The 21,772-nt window shown below is 41.6% G+C and overlaps 2 protein-coding genes across 2 annotated transcripts in view; both read left to right on the top strand.

The window, feature by feature from the left end:
* Positions 1–6,543, top strand: part of LOC118102796 (phospholipid-transporting ATPase ABCA1) — a 164,233-nt gene extending 157,690 nt beyond the window's left edge. Inside the window, exon 53 of the mRNA XM_035149312.2 lies at positions 4,790–6,543. The gene's annotated coding sequence lies outside the window, so the exon portion shown is untranslated. The remainder of the gene's footprint in view (positions 1–4,789) is intronic.
* A 2,521-nt stretch (positions 6,544–9,064) lies between these two features.
* LOC118103034 (caspase activity and apoptosis inhibitor 1) lies at positions 9,065–12,464 on the top strand. The gene is made up of 6 exons (XM_035149697.1): positions 9,065–9,308; positions 10,577–10,771; positions 11,177–11,261; positions 11,377–11,434; positions 11,547–11,602; positions 11,736–12,464. Exons 1-6 carry the CDS (start codon positions 9,204–9,206, stop codon positions 12,221–12,223), a joined length of 987 nt encoding a protein of 328 aa, XP_035005588.1. The 5' UTR covers positions 9,065–9,203; the 3' UTR covers positions 12,224–12,464.
* Positions 12,465–21,772: the final 9,308 nt, after the last annotated feature.

The following is a 21,772-nucleotide window of genomic DNA, read 5'->3' as shown; positions in this document are numbered from 1 at the left end:
GGGAACATCAATAGTTAAAGCATCAATGATGTATTGCATTTTGTAGTTTTGCTGCGCTCAGTTGAAGTTGAAAATAGTGTGGGGATTGCAGCGGCCCGCACCCGGCGCTCTGCTTTGTCATATTTAGGACGCGTGGTGCTTTTGAAATGGTATTGTCATGCATAATCAGTCATCAGCCCGCTCACCAGAGGCTCTTTTGTTCCTCCAATCAAAGAGCTGAAGGGCAGCTGACTGACAGCGCATGTGTGTGAGCCAGGTCCCGACTTTGTCACGTCGCCCCTGTAATGTGCATTTCTGTGTCTTTACAGCAACAACACATGCTGCTGTGCTCAGCGTGAAAACTGCACAGTCACCGATGCCACGTTCCAGGCTTGAACTCCCCAAAGGTGACCCTGATGCCTTGCTAAAGGGCACCTTAATGCTCAGAATGGGTACAACTCTGTGTCCCTATAAACCTCCTTAGTTATTTTATTGAACAACAAAGTCAGGCACACCTCAATACACACATAGATGCATTAACTCCAACCTTTCCTATTTGAAATTAGGTATTTTAGATAATTATCTTTAATCTCCACTGACTCACTGTGATAACTACACATTTATCAACAGTAATGCATCATGTTTTATTCTTCATACAGAAGAAAAGATTCTTTTTGAAGAGAAAAAACAAGGCATGTAATTTGTTTCAGTGAATTAGTTATTTATCTATATGGCATACAGAATAATCTGTAATGACATTTGAGTTGATATTTAATGACAGGCACGGCATGAAGGACCATTCCTGCTACTTCTCGCAGCAGAGATGGGCTACAAACATAATCCAATTCAATTTTATTAGTATGACGCCGAAGCACAAGATAGAGATCTTCATCTCCAGCACTTTCACATTCAATGTGTGCGGCCATCTGCTTCCATCCATGTTGCAAAACTGAATAAAGGCGCAGCCACGTGCTCTAAGTATATTTAACTCCGATCTGCAGTTCTTTACTGAAGGAATATTACATCTGAAATACAGTATATGATGAGAAGCAGTTTTCTTTGAAGTTCTTCCTTTAAACCATGAGTCAGCTCAGCACCGCAATCAGCCACAGTGAGAATTGTTCTGCAGCCGCTCTGTGCAATTAGAATTAAACCCAGAGAGATAAGTTAACATTCATCACAGATGGGTTTTACACTCGAGACTCACAAAAGATGTTTTTGTGTCGACGCCGTCCAGACGCCTCATCTCTTCCCCCTGCACGGCCTCGCGAGAGAAGAGCAATTCTTTTTCCAACGCCGCCTTATATGCAAAGATCCTTAAACAGGCGTACAATGTCAAAAACACCAGCATCCATAAGTGGAACAAAACATAGAACCACGAAATGATACGGCGAAATATTCTCACACACTCATTTCTCATTTCAAAGAGCTGCATATTTGGGTTCATGCTTGTCACAGCATGACATCATAGTGGTGGTGAAGTGAGGATCTGCCACTGCATCGTTGTTTCTGGGCAGCACAGAGCCCGTGTGTCTCTCCTGCAGTGAAACAGTGCCATCTATGGAAATCCTGAGCGACTGGTCTGTGTTCGATGCAGACAAAACCTCCTCAAGGTTTTTAAGATGAATCTCTGTGGACTGCCGAGGGAGATCCATACTCGGTGCAACAATTTGTTTTTGGTAACAAACATATATTGACTTTCTTCCTATATATATATATATTATTTTTTTATCTGACCTCATTCAGATTTCCTCTCAGTCGTTTAGAGATTGTGAGAGAAAATTGCCCCCAAAAATTAATCCAGGGGATTATGTGAGTGTAAATACGGCTCTGACAGTTGGAAACGACTCTAATATGTCAGACTTGGCTGATGTCACTCATACTTAGAAGTTGCTGCACGACTTGTCCCTTCAAAGTGGATTCATCAAACTTCTTTAACGTTTTCTTTTTTTACCCCAACATCCCTGTAAATGTATTTTTATGGTTCACTTGTAGGGTATATTATTTATTCCTAATGTTTGATGTTGTTATTTAAAGCAGATGTTTGCTATTTTAATATGTAGTTCTGTGTTGTGACAACTGTGATACCAATATAAACTGTTAGCAACTTATAAAGCTTGAATATAGCTTTTAATTTTGTATTTAGTTTGATCAGAAAACGTAATTATAGAAGATAATGCTCGCTATGTATGTTTTATACGAGAGAGAAAGTGATATGGAGATGATAATGATAAGTATTCATAGGATCCAATTCAAATTAGTTGTAAAATACTCTGTGAAATACTCTACGGCACTAATACAACCTGTGAAATACTGGGTGTGCATTGGTTTTCATGTGTTGTTGCAGCTCATGGCTGACACAACAGCTCCCTAAAAGTGAAGCCAAAGCCCCTTGGATGCCCCCTAGTGGCTGGTTGCTGGACCAAACTAAAAAGTCAAAGAATAAACCAAATAATATATGAATATATTAATACCCCCCATTACTACCGCGCTTCTGGGCCTAAATACGCAAAATGGCATCATCCAGATCATATTTTGGCATCATTTCTGGACAGTGGGAGGAAGTGGAGATCCATATTTTTTCAGTCTTTATACACAGTCTGTGCTGTAGCTACCTTAGTTTACTTCAGCTAATCTTTCTCTGCTGTCTTTCCAGATACTTTTCTTCCTGGAAAGTTGCTCTGACTTTAGCGGAAGAAGACAGCCCAGGTGTAAGTATAGCCTGAGACAATCCCCAAGCAGGAAGATAACAGTGAACACATCTCCCTCCTCCTCTGTTCTCTGTTACATGAGAAATGTACGGGCCCAACCCGGGCTGAGTGTTCTGGGAATGAACCGGTGCCCCAGGATTGCGGAAGGCTAGGGGTTGGCTCTCGAGAGCCAAGAGCCTGTCAGTTTCCCTCCCAGTCTTAGCCCTCAATTACTGAATCAAAGGTGAGAGGAAGACCAAATCCCATCCTGTGCCTGGTCCTCATCTCACCCCCGCCAGACCCGACAGGCTATCTCTCCCTGCTTGTTCATTGGCTCTAACTCAAACGCACATGGAGCACAGCTCCTGGGAACCTTGCAAGTGAGCCGCTGGTCGCGCTCCAAAGAGGCTTCAAAGTCCATTGCTCTTTCTCAGCAGGAGTGCAGATGGGGTGAGTTCCCAATATGTCCTCACCCCTTCTTTTTCCCACACACTCCCTCACACGTTGCCTATTCCCGAGCCGCTCCCGCATGAATGTGTGCAGATGAGACGTGTCGGTGTCGTTTTCATCCCACATCCGCCGACTTATATCTCCCTGCCTGTCCTATGAAGAAATGCACTTTTTTTTATCTTATTTACTAAACAATTTCCAGGCTTACGGCGTAAGTCGCGAGAGGCTTATCCCAGCAGAAAAACGACTTCGGTGACAGCTGGAATATGAGTATGACTGACATCACTTGACTGGTTAATGTGAAATGCACACCGGCTGTGAAAAAAAGAGCCTCTTTCTTTTTTTTTTTCTTGGGTACGGCATAGATTTAAGCTGGATATTCTCCAGACGATTTCCGCTCTGGATGAAGGGATGAAACGTAAATGTGCTCCAAGTCTCATGAGAGAGGGGGGAAAAAAACGTAATAAAACCCAGCTTCAGTGAAGGAGGAGTGTTATGGTTTTTGGCAAGTCAAATGTTTGGAAAGAAAATCCATATATGCCGCGCCTTGCATAGGCCTGCAATGCTATCTGACTTATCTATGAGTTATTGTTTTCTGTAAGTTAATGTTGTGTTAGTGATCATATAAGTCAAATAGTGATAACATAGCACATCTCAAAACACAGCAACAAAATACAAGAAATAAGACGATAACACAACGTCAAATCAAAAAACAAAGCGGTAGGTACCTGCTATCCAAAAGATTCGATGGATGCACTGTCCATGTGTTTTCTTATTTGTTGTTGTGTTTTGTGATTTGCCATTGTGTGATTTTCTATTGTGTGTTGCTGGTTTGCAGCTGTTTTTACTTCATTATTGTTGTGCTCCGTTATGTTTTGTTGTATTTTTTGGTGATTTGCTGTTGGGTTTTGCACTTCAGGGCCACCGCACATTGATATTCGAGTCTATGATAAAACCTTCAACAATAGTATGGACTATATAAATAAACCCTACAAGAAACTGCTTGAATTCATCTGTGACTTCCAGTGAAGTGATTGAAGGAAGGAAACATGAAACAACAGGCAAAGTGAAACAGGATGAAATAATGGGCTCGACACTTCATTCTTGACCTTAGAAACTAGAAGCTGAAACAGTCTCAACTCAAGGTCCACTTACTTGCTTCTTGTGGAGCCCAATTACACAAACCCACACTGAGACGGCTCAGTTGCCATGGAAATGTAGATGTGGGAACTTTCCAAGATGCTGAGCTCTTCTAAGACTTCTCATCCGTATCAGTGCTGATCTTGTTTGTTCGACCTTGAAGTTGCAATCGGGAAGATTTCGGCGCCGGTTGCTTTGATGATGCCGCTGGTCGTTAATAACGTGTGTGGATTAATACCACACCAGACACAGAGTGAGCAGTTATGTCGGGAGAACAACAAAAGAGGAGCTGGAGTGTTGTATATATTTGTATCAGACTAAAGTAAAGTTAAAACTGTGATGCTGGAACCAGTCCTTCATGTATACATACACTGATTTTCTCCAGGAGTAGCAGGCACTTCCTCACTGATATAGTTCAGAATTCAGTCCCTTATTTATCTTACATTACCTATTTATTTTATAATAATGTTTTCATCTTCATGAACCCAAAACATAACTTGTTTTTAACTGTATTCATCTGTTTCTTGCAGATGTAGGTGCCGATTCTGTGGTTGCTCCGAGCTCCAAGCACCGAGGTGTGCCAACAAACGTCTGGGCTACATTTACATTGATCTGATACATTCATTCAAACTTCACGGTTGGTGCAACATCGGATCAACTGCTGGGACAGTGGCAGTCAGTCACCTATCCACCAATCAGATGGTCGCTGTGGACAATCCAATCTACCGCCATTAAAAAAAAGTTACGGCAATGGTGCAGTATCAGGTTCCGGCTTTTGTTTATGCTATTTGTTTTGCCAAAGATTTCTTATTTTGCGCGAGGGGTGAGGCATTCAACTGTTCAGAGCACCCACAGCAACACATATCGGCACCTGTGATTACAGAGGTTTACTTTAGCCAAGAAGGTAGCATTTGAATTGACTTGAACCACTGCACTTAAACTTTATGGACTCTGCATTCACAGCAGCGGCAGCAGGGTTGTATCCCCCGGTGCACTTTAACATGTCTTATTCAGACCACAGTGGACTCTCTCTGCCGGTGTATAATCGGAGCGGAGAGGCTGCACTGTAGCACTGTTTTGAATTCAGGCCGGTTCAGCTCACCTCCACTTTGCAGTGACCCAGCGCTCCTGACGAGCCGCAGTGCTTCCAGACACCGGCGTGACGCAATGAATAGATTTTTTTTTAATGGACACCTCCAGCTCTCTTTACCCAAGGCAACAACTGTGTACACACCGCCTTGTTTTCGCACACTCCTCTAACAAGCTGCCGAGCTGCACCGCCGAGAAAACGGCTGCTTAAGTGAGAACAATTGATATTTGAGTTAGCGACGTGCTGAATGAGGGAAGCAGGAGAGCTGCTGTGTTGTGATCCTGAGCCAGAAGGAAAAGCGATTTGTTCTTCAGCGGCATTCGTCAGAGCGTTTATGCTATTAGTTGTTTTTAAGGAGATGATTAAAAACTGTTAAATGGGAATATTTAGCCAAACAACACTGTGTGTTTTCTTCTGCTACAGTCACTCAGGATGACATGGTTTATTTCTAACCATTCAATCTTTATAAAGCAACACATTCTCCTTAGTAGAGGCAAACAAGTATTAAAGCTGCGTTTGACAAGTCTGTTTTGCATTAGTGTACAACCCAGTCAATACTCTCTCATATTAAGTGTGTTTTTTGAGCTGGAAACTAAATTATATGACTGTTCTTTGATTAAATACATTAATGCTGGTTGTAATATCACATTTATTACTTAAAGAAGAAAAGTGTATTCAAAGATTCTTCAATATAAATACGTAAGATGAATAATTGGCAAACAGGTGAAGCCACCTCTTAAGCTTTGTGTGAGGTTCAGCTGTAGCCTGAGTATGTGGGAAGTGAATTGAGGGGACACACACACACACACACACACACACACACACACACACACACACACAGATGGATTGTATCTGCCTCACTTGGCTGTGAGAGTTGTTATTTTACATTAAAGCCACAAAAGCCCCAGCGTCGGTAAGTGCTTAGTGGAGGAGAGGTGTTGATTGGAGAGCTGCCGTTCAAAAACCACGACAAGTGTTGGAATGAGGGAATCAGATTTTAATCGGCATGAGAATGGGCTGAGAACATTTGTTTACTCTGATTAAATTAAAACAGTTTTCCCCTGAAATTAAGAACTGGCTTGAAAATGCTTGTTTTAAAAATGTCACACTTTGTTTAATTAATCCAGATAATGAACAGTTTGGGGAAATGTGTTTGTAATTAAAGACTTTTGCCTTTGTTGTGCAAAAATGAAATTGTGTCTTTTTGAATTTTTGCTGTTCATTTAGTTGTAAAGTGCAGATTTCTTAAGGAAGAATGTTGATAAATAACATTATAGATTAATTATAATTATGAAATAATCACATTTGTCAATCTAATTATATTTTCCAACTGTAAAATCATCGACACTGTGAAAATTGTATTGTTTCCCTGTGATACAATAGAAATAGATACAAACCCACCACTACATTAGACAGTACTGTACTTAGACTGAAGTTCACTGATTTCACCACCAGTTTTATTTCATTCTCTTCATGTTTTCATTTAGTTTCTTATCAACTTCAGTTTTTCTTTTCTTCGTTTGCTTTGACATCAGACTTTCACTGCCGCCCCCCGCATTTCAATCTCACTTCCTCTAATTGAACATGTTCTCCTCTTCCTGTGATTTGTCATCTGAAATGCATTATGCAGCTAAAATTAAATGAGAAAGGCAGTGAAAAGAAGAAGAAGAAAAAAATCTCCAGCTGAGTGTTATAAATCTCTTTTGATTAGTCAGATTTCCTCATTAGACACCGGAACGATGGATGTGTACACAACAGATACTCTTGCTCTTTTGAAATACTCAGTTTCTATGAGTACTTTTTGTGTTGGAAATGATTCATGTGCCATTGAGAGCAGGTTTGTCTTCAATCAGAGTTGTTTTTACGAGAATGTGTTTGGCTACAGGTTTCAGAATTTACCCACACGTGTGCAAAGTTAGTTCCCGATCTGTTTCATGGCTCCCCCATGCCATGTCCCCTTCAGCGTTGCCAGCTCCATCATTGCCCTTTTAACGAGGTGATATCCAGACACATGGGAGCAGATGTTGCAAAGGAAAACACACTGTGACGTTATTGTGATCGATGCGCGCCTCCCACCATATCCACTGCATAATTTGATCGGATGGCATCAGGATAACAACCCGCATTATGTGGAGACAGCTGTCGCCATGGCGCCCGGGCAGCCATCGCCGTGGCTCCCGCCTTATTTCAGGCACAGGCGGGGAAGCCAATTAGAGTGATTTACAGCTTCCCTCTGTCGTCACCACCTTGAATCCTGAGTCTCAGTCCAGCAGAGGAAGAGGATCTGCTGATGGAGTTGTTTACTGGTGAAATTTCAAAAGTAATTCTGCTTCACTTGAACTGTGAACTTGCTCTAAAAGTTCAATTAGTTCACTTTTGTGAGGGGAAAATAAAAAACCACGGATGATGAGAGTGTACTGTATGAATATGTAATCTTTAAAATGCACCCACCCGAGGATATTTATGTCTTGAGAGCGGGAAGCTGTGTGTATTTCTAATTCAGCCTTGAGTGCAGTGTCACTGTGTTGGGATGTGTCTTAACATTATCCAACGCCTTGGGGGTCATATTTATCAATGTATATTAATAATTTCCCTGTTATACAGTTTTTATACTTTTTCACGAGCCGTGCATATCATAATATTCTATAGCAACATTAGTGTGATTAGTGAAGCCTAAGTTGTGCATACATGAATGTCTTATGTGTTGAACTTATCCCTGAATTCTTTTTCAACCAACACACGTTACCAGTGAGTGAAGCGCTGTCTGGTTTGGAATTGTGAAAACGTGAAGGATGCAAATGAGCTGCAGCGTTTTACTTTCTCAGGTTCAAAGGTTTATGGAGGAATGAATCAGATACGGTGGCTGATGAAATGCTGAGGCAGAATGAAACTGGGAGATGGCAAACACAGGAGGAGGATTCGTGATGGACTGTCGCTGATGATCTGTGCCGCAGCTTTGAAGTGGAGAAAAATAACGATTTGAATTTATTCGCACTTCCGTCAACAGCTTGAGAGGTCACGGGGAGCGGCTCCCGTGGAAGAGGAAGAAAGGCGCCATCACAACACAGACGCCTGCAGCTGTACGATTCACAGAATATGATATGGAACCAGGATGACGGCATTTGTTGATGTGGCGAGAAGGCGACTTGTTAGAATATGAGACGTTAATGGCTGCACTCACCGGATATGGACCCTTATTGAATTATCTGCTTTGTTAACGTCTTGTGAAAGAGGGGGAAGATTATATACGATCATTCTTCTTGCTGCTCCTTTTCATTCAAGATGTGAGATTTTGTGTTTGCATTTAAATTGTTTTTGTTTGGTTGATGAATAAAATAAACTATATGTTAACTTAATAAATCTGGTAGTGAGCATTTAAGAGGTTCAACTCTGTACTTGATCGTTTTTTTTTATAAAAAAATTATATTTTAAATAGATTTAATGTAATATATATATTTAGGTCAATTTAATTTTTTGTTTCTTCGTTTGGACTTCTATAAAAAAGCGATGGAGTGTCACAACTATTTTGTCAAATAAATGAAGTAAAAATGTACTTCAGTTAAATAATTATACACTACAAGTATCTGCATAACAAATATATCTGATGCCTTTATTTTGTGTTGTTTATGAAATTCAGTCAGAATCCTCCAGACCAGCAGGTGGTGGTGGTGGTGGTGGAGGCGAAAGAGGCGAAAGAGGCGAAGCTAGTTTTGACTTCCGTCCCCCAGAGGAAGTAGCCGTCGCTCGCCTGTGACGCAACACTCGCGCGACGTTCAATTCTAGCAAGTGGCTACAACAAGAGAGCAAACCACCTCGTAGAGAAGAAAGTGCGTCGTTCGGTTTAAAAATAAAAAATGCTGAAAAAGAAATCGAGCGGTGGCGAGAAGAAGAGGAAGCACTCGCAGTCTGAAGAGCGACACGACAACAATGGACGCAGGAGCACGGGAGCGAATGTGGAGGTGAGAGAACCAAGATAGCATCATGCTAATCATGAAACACATGTACAGTGAATACAGTTATTTATAGAGCTACGAGACTTTTTACTTATGTAGTTTGTTTAAACGACAAAATTTGGCTCTTAACTTTTTTATTATGTATTTGTATTTAACTCAGTGGAGGGGATAATTTAGCCAAAGCAGAAGCTAACATTCGCCAGTAATCTATAATGTGTAAACAAACCTCCCAGCTGCTGGACCGTGACAACATCACATGTCTAATATGTCTGTTGCATGTCACTGTGCAGAAAGGAGCTGTGCGTGTGTGCGTGTGTGTGTGTGTGTGTGTGTGCGTGTGTGTGTGTGTGTGTGGCTCCATCCGTGTGGTTATAACTATCAAGAAGAACAACACATGGTCCCCTGGCGTTTTCATGTCTCTTCAGTTGTCAGAAGAGAAAACAGACAGATCCTCAGTCACGTCTCTTTTACTAATATATCTTAGTGTTTATACGTGTTGTACAACTTCATTTATGTAGTACTTTGAATACTAAGTTCTTTACAACAAAACATTACAGTGAATTTATAAACAAGACACAACTATTGTCATTATTAATACAACTACCACCACTAATTTCAGTAATAACAACAATTTAAGCACAAATAAAGGCTAATGGGTAAAGACGTGTTTTCAGATTACATTTGAAGATTTCTATTAAAGAGGAGACTCGGGTGATGGGTGGGAGAGAGTCCTGACAGAGTCCAGTCCCAGAAGCACTTGGTCCTTGATCTTGGGACAGACAGCAGTCTCTAGTCAGTTGACCTCATTGGTCTGACTGTGTGGAATGGGGACAGGAGCTCTACCACTACAGCACCATACAACAAGATCATATGATTCACTGAGGTGGAATTAATACAATAACCCTACGGTGTATGGTGTAAACACATTTACGGATGTATTGATTTCAATTCATTGTCATTTTGGAGGCCTGAGTTTCTTGTGTTGAAAAGTTTCACTAAGTTTTATAGACTGAAAGTTTATCTGAACTTCATCCACCATTTGTATCAGTAAGGAAAAGCTAGATATCGCAAACGCCTCTCAGTATAACACAATATTATACACCATGATATTATACATTTGATAATACTGGAATAAGTTCAATAAGGGGTGTGTTCTGTATTAGGACTTCTTAAAACCAGTTTGAATAAAACAAATGACTAAATTAAAGCATTAAATATGCTGTTTCCAGACCTCCAGATACTGTATTTGTAACGGGTTGTTCTGTTTTTTAAAGGTGAACTCCAAAGATGAATGTGCTGACCCAGAGCTGGACAGGATTGGCAGTGACATTGAGGAGGGGGGCCTGGACCTCAACCTCCCATTTCAGCCCATCACTGCCTACGTGGCCGACAAGAAGGAGATGCTACGGCAGTGTCTCCTCGTGCTGGGGGAGAAGAAGCTGCGCAAGATGCTGCCTGATGAGCTCAGGGTGAGGACGTGATCTCAGAATATTAGTATGAAGAGAAAATACAAATATCACTATTAAATAAAAATTATATCTGGGTTGTTGTGAATTTATTCCTACTTTTGTCAAACATGTATATTTGAAGTGACAAAGAATCGATGCAACAACCAATGATCAAGCAGCATTTGTCAACTAAAGCTCAGCTGTATCATAACCAGCCTGAAAAATGGATCCTCATCATTTCAACGCAAACTTTCAGACATGTATCGCTGTATTTTCAGACATTTTGGTTTGTGGCTTTACGAACCTGATTTCCTGCATTGGCAGGTGCCGTCTTCCAAACTAATATGTTGGCAGACATGTGACCAGCGTGGTCATAGTTTTGCACTGAAATCCAACAGCAACGCTTAAACACGTTATTCTTCACAGGATTGTAGTTTAGAGGAAATCAAAAACCTTTGTTGGGAGCAACTGGAGCCGATCTCAGACAGAAATGTTTTTCAAATCTTAGCAGGTAAGTAACTAAACTAACTGTGGCACATTTTTGTTTTTCGAATGTCTGAGCTTAAAACAATACAGTGCTGCAACCAAAGCATTTCCATTCACCTGAAGCTGTTTATTGTGTCTAGGGGAAGAGCTGACATCTGGAAATGGGGATGAAAACACAGAGGAAACCTTGGAGAGCCAGTGAGTTAACAGTTTTCTAACTTACTAAAGGAACAATTTCAATTTCAGAGTAAATATCCAATGTGGTTTTATCCGTGATCCCTGATGTGTTTATTTAATTTTTCCCATCGAGGCAGGACAATAATGTAGACTCCACATCTTGCATCAAAACCGAGGACCCAAAGCCAGGTAATTACTGTTTAATCCACAGAAAGAACATTCCTCAGACACTCAGTCAGATAATTCAAAGACAGAAAACGATTCAAATGGACCATTGCATCATATTATATATCTGAAATGTCTCGGTGTATTTTCTTTACAGAGGTTGGTGGCTCAGGTGAGGAGAGCGATGTCTTGAGCATAAATGCAGATACTTATGATAGTGACATTGAGGGACCCAAAGATGAGCAGGCTATTAAAGCTGTGAAGTTACAGGGCAGCAGTCGGGATGCAGCTGATCCTCCTGTAAACCCCGACCCAGCTGATCCTCCCGCGCCTCCGCCTGCCGACTCCCAACCAGCCGAAGCAAAGAAAGACATTCAAAGCGACATAGATAAAAGCGTCAGTGAGATTTTAGCGATTTCCTCCACTTCAAGTAAAGAGCCAGCTAAAGAGGAGAGCGTACCACCGCAGAGTGCAGACGTCAGCCTACCAGTTCAAGCCAGACCGGTTTCAAGTGGTGCACCTGCCGCTAGTCAGCCGTCCATTCAACAGCTGGAGCTCCTGGAGCTGGAAATGAGGGCGAGAGCCATCAAGGCCCTGATGAAAGCCAGTGATGGGAAGAAGGTTTCTTCTGTGAAAAATGTCTAACATGGTTTATACTTGTGTTTTGTTTGATTTAATGGTTTCAATGCGCTTTGAAAAACAAACTTTACTGACGCTGGATTTAGTTTAGTTTTTGTAAACTAGATTTTTTTTTTTTTTTCAATTGGTGTTGTAAATGTAAGATCGATGCCATGTTTGCATTATTGCTCCATATTGGAATGGTGTGACAAACTGGTTATTACCTAATTAAACACAAAGAGCTGTTTTATTCCTGCTCTACTCTCAATGACTTGAAATCCATTCATCCATCCATTATCTGTAGTGCTTCTATATTATATTCAGGCGGTTTACATCCTGGTCAGGTTGCTGAACATGTTAACAATATCAAATGCTTTTTTTCCCCTAGGTCACTAGATGGCAGTATTACCCTGCTGCAGTAAATCTAGGGGAGAGCACGAGATATTATTTATTAACTTTCATTATAGTAAAAATACTCATGAGCAGCATTAAAGTCAAGTTTCCAACTAATGATATATATAGTAATTCATTAATTCAGCAAAGATTTCCTCTGCAATGGCAAAAGTTCTCTGAGTGAGTTTTTAGAGGAAGTGAGCATAAGATTTATGTGTTGTTTTATATGAAAGACCATGTTGGTTTTATTTATTATTAAAGGCAGTAGCTGGTTTTAATGTTGTGGCTGCGGGCTGAGCCTTGAAAGCCAGAACAGGTGGCAGCGGTGTTGTGCTGCTGTTAAGACGGTATTTCTTCACCGAACACCTGTTTGACTTGTCAGGCCGGAGCGTGCAGAGGAAAACCAGGCACCGCCATCACTTTTATATTTGCATCGTCGAACGTCTTGGTTATAGCTCAACTTTTTAAAACCATCTGTGGCCTTGCAGATCGCCCAGAACTAAACTGGATCGCTCACTTTTGGATCTGCCACTTCACTTGAAGAACTTTAAAATTATTATTGTTTTCTTGTATACCTCCATATAGCAACTAGAACTTATAGCATCTCCTTACCTAATAATGTAGCGTGTGTGTGTGTGTGTGCAATTACATGCAGATGCGAAGCAAACTAGCTCTCCACCCCACTACCCCAAAGGAGACAATGAAATGTATGATAAGAAGCCTCCTGGATATTTGCATTTAAAAGGGTTATTTCATGGGAGAAGTGAGGGAGCGTGGGGGTTAAATGCATCTTCCTTTATGCATTTATGTGCAGTTATCTTTCTGCTCCTTGATGAATTCAAAAGGAAAAACGTCCACTTTGGTAAAAAGGGATACAAACTCTTCTTAAGTGCCTGTGCTGACTGTGATTCCCGAGTATCTATCAGTGTCATTTTACCGATATAAGAATGCCAATTATTATTTAGCATGAGCAGATAAATGGCTTTTTAAAGCCGAGCTCAGAATGATTAGGCTGACAAATGGATTGATGGAACTTGGTGAAACTTGAGGGAGCACTTTTGTGAATTCAAATGAACTCTGACGCTGTTAAAAATATTGAGGCACGTTGCTTCCATGAATGATGCTATTATCAAAGTCAAAGACGGGGTCGTGCAAAAAAAGTTCCTGTGCCCACAGATTGAATCTGTTTAATAGCCACACTTTCCCTCAGTGCTGCGGCACTGACACTGGGTAGTGATGCTCATCAGGGGATGAAAAACACGGTTTTGTTTTAGAGTGGGTTTTATGTTCAACTTTTACTGTGTAACTGTCTCAGAAAGTCAACAAATGAACATCGGAGGAGTGCACTTCAGTCCCGACTTGATGCAAATACAAAATCACAAACATTAAACTCTGAATGCACAAGGCTGCAAATGTCAAACCTCAACAGACGTGCAGATTTTAGATTGAGCAAAAGTCTACTGCTTATTACGCTGTTATTTTATTGAGTAGTAATGCATAATGCAGTTTTATGTGTAAACTTTGGTCGAGCTTAGTCATAGTCAATTTTCTGCTGCTTATCTGGGGTGTGGTCGTGACGGCAGCAAGTCAAGAGGAGAATTCCCCTCGTCCTTCTTCCCAACACCATTCTCCAGCTCCTCCAGGGAGACCCCTAGACGTTCCCAGGCCAGATGAGATCTCCTGCGTGATCCGGGTCTACGCCAGGGCCTCCTACCAGTTGCAGGTGCCCAGAAGACCACCAATGGAAGGCACCCTTGTGGTATCAAATCCTTGGACCTTGCCGCCCATCCCGCTTCGATTGCATTCCAACCTGATGTCCGTCCCTACAGATGATGGACCCACAAGGTGCTGGCTGTAAGTGTCCCAGACAACGCAGCTCCCACCATCACTGAGACATACAAACCCCTCGACTCTCACAGGAACCACAGTCCCCCAAGTGTTTTCACTTTTACATTCCCTAACTAGTGCTGATTGATCGTGTTACACTCAGTTATCTCTTAGTGCATAGAGGTTAAAACACATGATTAGTGGTGTAATTATACAACTGTGAAAACTGTGCGAATCTACGCAGCCTAAAGTATAAACTGTAATTGTCAAGTATTTGTAACAACTTTAAAAATAAATGTATTGAAGAAGTTAAAAAAACTGCATAACTTAGACAACCTCAAACTTGTCCCTGACTACTTTAGTAAATGTACTGATGCTGTAGTAACTGTAGTGTCGGGACACATCGATGTTAGTGTGAAGCACAGCTGCTGTAGAACAGGTGAGGTTCACCTGGACGCCCGCTCACTCTGTTGGATGTTTTTACTTGTCAGATATTTAGTTACTGTTATCTGAACCTGTCACTGCAATTTGAAACTCCAGATGTGACCGTGTAACCACAGGGAAAACTATCGGATGAAGAACAGGTATTTAAAATCATGCGTTTTATAAGAACACATGTTTGCATAAATAAAGTAATCCCATTCAAATTCCCTCTGACTCGCCTGTGCTCTCTCTGCAGCGAGAAATTAAATTGAACTAACAGCTCGTGCTGACAGGCAATAAATAACTCCGCACCTCTGTAAGGCTAAATGAATTGATTTCCTCCAGCAATGACTCATTGGACACATTTCAGACACCATTTTTTTCCAGCAAAGTGGAAGAGATGTTGGATGTGCTCTGTTTTGATTAAAATGTCCAATTCTGTGTTAACGCTAAATACGGTTGCACTGGCAATTATCCTGATTGCCATCTCAAAGGCTGGAGAAGCATATGAATGTGCTGTTTATGTAAATATAGAGATGACTCCAGAAATGGTGGCTAATAAGAACTCCTTCACGAATATGTGTTCATCACCGACCCTGATGCTTCAGACCTTCTGGACTGGATGTGGTGTATAATTTGAATGGTGGCTCGGTGCAGGCATAATGGATCCTTCTGTTCCCCCGTTGAATCCGCTGTCACTGAATGCAGACGAATGGCGATTGTTGGAGCCTCGTGGCAGGTGTGCGGCACATCTGTTCCCGCGCTCGCTTCCTGTTGCGTGCGTAAATGATTGGCTTCTTCTCAGAGTGCTATGAGCTTGGCAGAACCCTTTTTTGAAAAATGTGAAGTGGGATATTGCAAGTTTGCTGCTTTTTGAGAGAGAAGAGCTCCCTTTTGTTTTACCAGTCTCACTCCAAAAATCCGTGAGAGAGATTTGAACATTTGATATTCCACTCCAGTGTAGTATCTGCATTTGGAACAGAATTCCTCCCCTCCACTGACTCCTCTGACATCTGACTTTCAGATTCCATGCATGCTCTCCCCGCATGGGTTTCTCCCCCCGCAACTTCGGGGCCTGCATTCAAATGGTGCATTAATACCATCAAACAACCATTGAAATTCTGGCGAGTAGACCAGCAAGCCAATAAAAGCCAAATGCTTTTGAAGGATACCGAGAGACGGCAGGCAGGACGGATGACCTCGCACAATCAAATCAGCATAATCAAATGAAATATCACAATATTACATCAAAGCCAACTCTCAGCGCTGCGGCGACATGATCAACAAGCTCCATCCTCGGGGTCTCGGTGCTTTCTCGCCCAGATCCCGGGATTGATGGGCGTGAAATAAATATATTTTACATCTAATGGAGAAGGTTCAGTGCATCTGTAATGTCGTGTTGGTTTTAAATGTTCATGGAATCCATGGTTAATCTTCAATCAGTAAACATGAGTGATTCCTACTGAAATGAGTATGCACACTGCAACCACAATCTCTGATAGTACACAGCAGCCCTTTGAGAATTTAGGGCGATAGCACCCTGAAGCAATAATTAATACAAAAACTCTGCAAAAAAAAAAAGAAGCTTTCATGTCTATTAAATGGAGCATTATTTAAAAGTCGACATAAAACTCAAAGAAATGCTACTGAAAAAATAAGAAAAAACATTGCTGGGCCAACTTCCCCTTATTTCCTGTTTCCTTCTGTCACGTCTTTGGGGTGTTGGCCAGCATTGTCCCTGTGATGCATTGATCCTCTGTACATGCAGTCCTACTGGGTTTAAATGTCAAAATGCAGCATTACAGAACAACTAACATCTCTTAAATATACACGTTATTATATATGAGTCAACCTCAGTATATCAGAAAGACCTAGTCGACATTTTTCAATGTGACATTCCCCTCCTGAAAGTATGGCTGTATATTTTGGGAATATACCATACAAAGAAAGGCTGAAAAGGGATAAATATGTAATAAATGTTGTGCTGACGGCCATTAAAAGGGAATTGATTATCCCATAAGAGAGTCTAACTGTAACAACGCACAAATATACACTGGACAAAGTGACAGTATATTTTCTTTTGTAAACTGGAAGAGTTTGAAAACTAGTAAATCAATATGTCATAGGAGATATCACTGCTTCTCCAATGAAAAAATGTTGGACCAGCTTCAAAATTACATCAGTTGGTAACATACTAATTAATTAATCATTTCAAATTAAAATGATATATTATTTGGGTTGGTGTGTGCGTGCGTGTATTTAGATGCATTCATACAGTAACCTTTTTTTTACGTTAACGTTTGTTTGATATTGAACATTAATAAACAATAAATCACAAAAAGCAGACATTATAGTAAAGAAGCGCTCTATTTCCACTTTCTTTAAACCAACCACACTTGTTGTGATGCTCAGCTTTAACCAGCTGCACGGTTCCAGTCCCAGTTGTCCCATGAGCAGCTCTGGACCACCAAAGCGTCCCCCAGACAGATGATGCATCGCGGCACGCAGCCCTGGTAACTCACACTTTTTTTACGACGCCCGGTGAAGACGACACCATTTGCGCTGGGGCTGGAAGACATTGAACTGTCAAAAGCCTGGTGGGGCGCCATTTATTTATTTTCATTTGGATGATTTATTTCCCACAAAAGCACGAAAAGGACTGAGCCGAGTAAATTACTTTTGTCAAACTTGTGATAAAACTGTCAAATTGCTCCCCACCACCAGCTGGCAAGCAATTGTATTACATAAGTAATTGTCAAAAGCAATGTCAAGAGAGGGGTATATTGCTTGGTGAGCTTCTGCTCGTCTTCCCATCAGGGTTTTACATTCCTTGCCTTAGTTTAATGGGCTTGTTGTGTGTTTTAACTACATTGCAGCGTGTTGCTCTTTGGGGAAAAAGCCAAACAGCAGCACAGATGGAGACAAAGTGAGTTTCTTTAGTCTTTTGTCGACTTGTTTCTGACAGAATCTGTTAGGTTTGTGTCCGGTGGCACCACTCTCTGTCATCCCCTCCTTCTTTCTCTGGTTCAGAACAACACGTAGGCCAAGTGTAATTTATCACTTTTCATCGAGAGCTGATCTCAGCAGGCCCGTCAGGTTCCCTTAAGCTCTGCCGTTATGAAAGGTAATAAGTCAGACATATGGAGCCATCGCTTCGGCTATTACACAACGAGCATGAGTCATACGACCAACAAAGTGCGGCGCACAAAAGCTGTGCCCCCACGCTTGCCACTTCAAGTCCCAACATCCATAATCTCCTCTTCTTCATCACGTCATGTGAATGGCTGCGCTATTTCAGCTCCACTTCTTGACAGCCAATTAAGCAGCCACTGTCTGCCGCGCGCTCCCCCCAATCTGATTGCCGATCCCTCACTCTGATTGTGAGGGGTTGTACAGAAACAGCACTTTTGCAACTTAAATGGCATTTTGATGTGAAAATAATCAGGAGAAACGGCCGTGACGGAGGGAATCGAGTGATTCCAAGTGTTGCTGGCTGTAGTTTTTAAATGTATCTTGAATCAGGGGAAGGTGTTCACTGTGAACTCAGCAGAATATCCGCTTCCTCCAGTCGCTTCATGTTCAGTATATGAGGTTGAAGCCTCGAACATAGATTAATACTGTCAGCTATATTTACTAAACAGTATCAAAAATGTATTCCAACTCGTACGCACATACAAGACCCAAAGGAAAACAGCCATTAAACCATTATATGTAAATCTATATAAAACAACAGCCCATTTTTAAATTGTACACCATAATAAATTGTTCTGTTTATACTGATGAAGGATTTGTTTTTTTACATCTCCTGAGATTGCTGAGTAACAGTCTTTTCAAAGGTTAACGCCATTTTCTATATATATCTAGATGTATTATCCTTAATTTTCAGTTTGTATATCTCACTAAACAAAGTGTTGTGGTTTCCAGTAAAACAAAAGATATTAAACAAAATTAAATTGCTTTTCTGTGCCTGTATTGGGCGTATTGAGAAAATGTGTGTTTATATTGTATAATGTTATATTATATTGTATTAAATTACATTATATTATAGTCGGAAATACCATCTATTCTCCTGAGTGGTAAAATTGAGGAAATTACATGCAGTATAATGATCTGAACCATTTTTAATTTTAGCATTTGGTCACCGTCACACAGATTTGGTTTATCCTAATTAGCTCACTAGTCTTAGTGGAGTTTCGCTGTGAATATGAATAATGACCTTTTTAGTTATGGAAATGTACGTTTCTTTGTAAAACTGTGTTTTTCCACACAATCCAATAACTGCTGTTAGTTCAAAAGTAAATTGTGTAGCACTTTATCTTTATCTCTGTTGTCCTGATTATGTTAGGCTGATACTTTTTATGGGGACGATTGTTTGCTCGATAAGGAAGAAACAGTAAAATACTTAAGGTCTGAATGAGAAACTGTCCACATCTTCCTCCACGTTAAGGCCCACATTCCACATAGGAGAGTATAGTAGGAGCTGTGATATGGTCCTGTGCCCTTTCTAGTTTTTGTTCTTGGGTAATATTGCTTATTTTGCTCACTTAATTAATGCACCTCTCAAGATTTGCCTTTTGGGAGTGAGGTCATCATATCACCAATGTTAAAGCGAGCACACATTCAATGTGGGACAGATGTTAAAATGTCACCCCTCTCTTGTACCTCAGCAGGAACAGGTGTTGCCGGACCTGCTGTTAAATGGAGTCGGCGCCGCGCGAGGACAGGAGGTGGCCGTGTAACTCCTTGTTTCAAGTGGCTGGAGCCTGTGGACCCGCTCCAACTCCCCAGGACCTGCACATCCTGCCTGCGGCGGTAAGTCTGCAGACAAGGTGCAGTTTGTTGATGCCCCCTGCAAATAATTCAGCGGGAAATGATGTTGACACGTGTCTTCATTACAAATGAGATCACGACCATTCTGTGCACTGTTGATGAGCCAAAAAAATGTCAGCGTGGAATGGATTCGCACTGTGTCCCACGGTTTGTTTGTCAGTGGCTAAATAGTTCAGCACACTAATAATGGTTTCTCAGGAATTAATCAAGGGGAGCTGGAAGTGACTGGAACATAAATTAACATTCCCTCGCCAGTCGGTTTAATCTGGTCCGTCCCCAAACTAATCAGGAGCGGGCTGATGCAGCCGCAGTACGACTTCCCAACCGAGCGTCAGCGCCATTTTTCCTCCCCAAAATGAACTGACTGTCACTTTTTCTTCTTTTTTTTTGGCGATTAAAGGTCGTGTGGAAGTGATGAGTCACTTCAAAAATCAACATCCTGAAACCCAGATCCATCATGAGTCATCCTGTATTCACTGCAAAGGTCCACCTATCATAGTGCTCTTCAATATTGATAACACCCACCTCAACCTATTCCGAGGTGACTCATTAGTCACCGCGGTAATGATATGTCATAAAAAGAGGAACCAGTGTTCTTGATGAAAGTGATGACTGCGGTTTTAGACTGTGATGCAGCGCGTGTCCGTTCAGAGTCCCCCCCCCCCGTCTCTGTTGTCTCTGCTCCCCGGAGGTAAACAAACAGCATCCTGTCACCGAGAGTTAACCTCCGAGCCCTTTAAAAATGCATTTTAAATAGCGGGGGAAGTCACACCAGCCATATAGGATATTTCATCAAAAGCTTTATCATCCTTAATCCAGACCCCTTACAACCGGGGTGCAGAGATGACACGGTAATCAGAGGCGAGCAGGCCTCCAGAATAAATGGCTCCCAACAGCTGAATATGTGAAACAATCAGGCGGAGGCTACTGTTGTACTTAACCTCATCACGCTCCTCGTTCAGGTGATGGAGGACATGGATGCTGAGGTGAGGGGGGCTGCTCGGGGGCTGTTTGTTATTTTCAATTTACGCTTGACGGAAAGAATCAGCAGTTTAAGTTCAGCGGAGATAATTGCAGCAGTAGGTTTTTATGTAATGATGCGCTGGAGTTGTTTTGTTTTACAGGTTAGGACATTGTTTTGTTTGGCCGCAAGCATCCGTTATTTCCTGAAATGCCTCTCCCCCTGCCCAGACTTGAATTATTGATTAAGAGCGATCTGGACAGTGTGGAGTGATGCACACGCATGTAAGACAAAGAGCTCCACACATCTGGGCACCGCTGATGTCAGATTCAGGGTTCAAGTTTGGCCCAAATTGCAGAGTTTTTCGCTCAGGGGTGGAAATCTTCCCCCAAAAGCTTTACCAAAGTGATGTGTAAGTGTCTGTTTCTGTAATGGGCTACGCCACGGGAGCGTTTCCATGGTAACGTGGCGAAGGCGCGAGTACAGCTCAATGCTGCTCTCTGGGGAGTATCTGGGAAGCTTCTGCTTAGTGGGAAATGATGATAATAGCACAGAGTGTTGGATAAAACTCAAATGGGGAAGACTAACCCCTTCATATTGCAGAGGAAGGAGACGACATCCATCGTCTTTTGCTGGCTTTTTAATTTTTTTTTGGGACCAGTTTCCCTAGTTACCGTCTCGTACCGTTTGTCTCATTTTCATTTTTATTGGATGTACTGTACGTCGTTAAGGAAGAAAGACGGTGTTGCTGATCATGTCCTGTACAAACCCAGTTGTAGTGCTCAAGGCCTTCCGGGGCTTCACCTATTCAAATATATACAAACGCCTATTTAATTGGGAATGCTTGAGCTTCTTAGTCTTGTTTCACATTTTTATTTTTGTTTATCACCTTCGTTGTTTCCTTGATCTGTAGCATGACCTTGTGCACAAAGTTATTCCTGTAATTATTATTATTATTTTATTGTTGGTACCTGCTTGCACAGAGCTCTCAGGAAGCAGCAGTAGCCACAGCCTCAGAGTCTATTTGACCCGCTGACTCCTCTCACAGCGTGAAACCTCCGCTCGAATCAGATCCCTGTTTACACCCCACCTGCACTCTGTTGCTCTTTCCCCCGCCGCCGATGTGTGCACACGTGTTCCTG

The sequence above is a fragment of the Hippoglossus stenolepis genome, chromosome 23 (genome assembly GCF_022539355.2).
Source record: "Hippoglossus stenolepis isolate QCI-W04-F060 chromosome 23, HSTE1.2, whole genome shotgun sequence".
NCBI classification, from domain to species: domain Eukaryota; kingdom Metazoa; phylum Chordata; class Actinopteri; order Pleuronectiformes; family Pleuronectidae; genus Hippoglossus; species Hippoglossus stenolepis.
The sequence above is the reverse complement of the archived record's forward strand: the minus strand, read 5'-3'. Positions and strand labels throughout refer to the sequence as shown.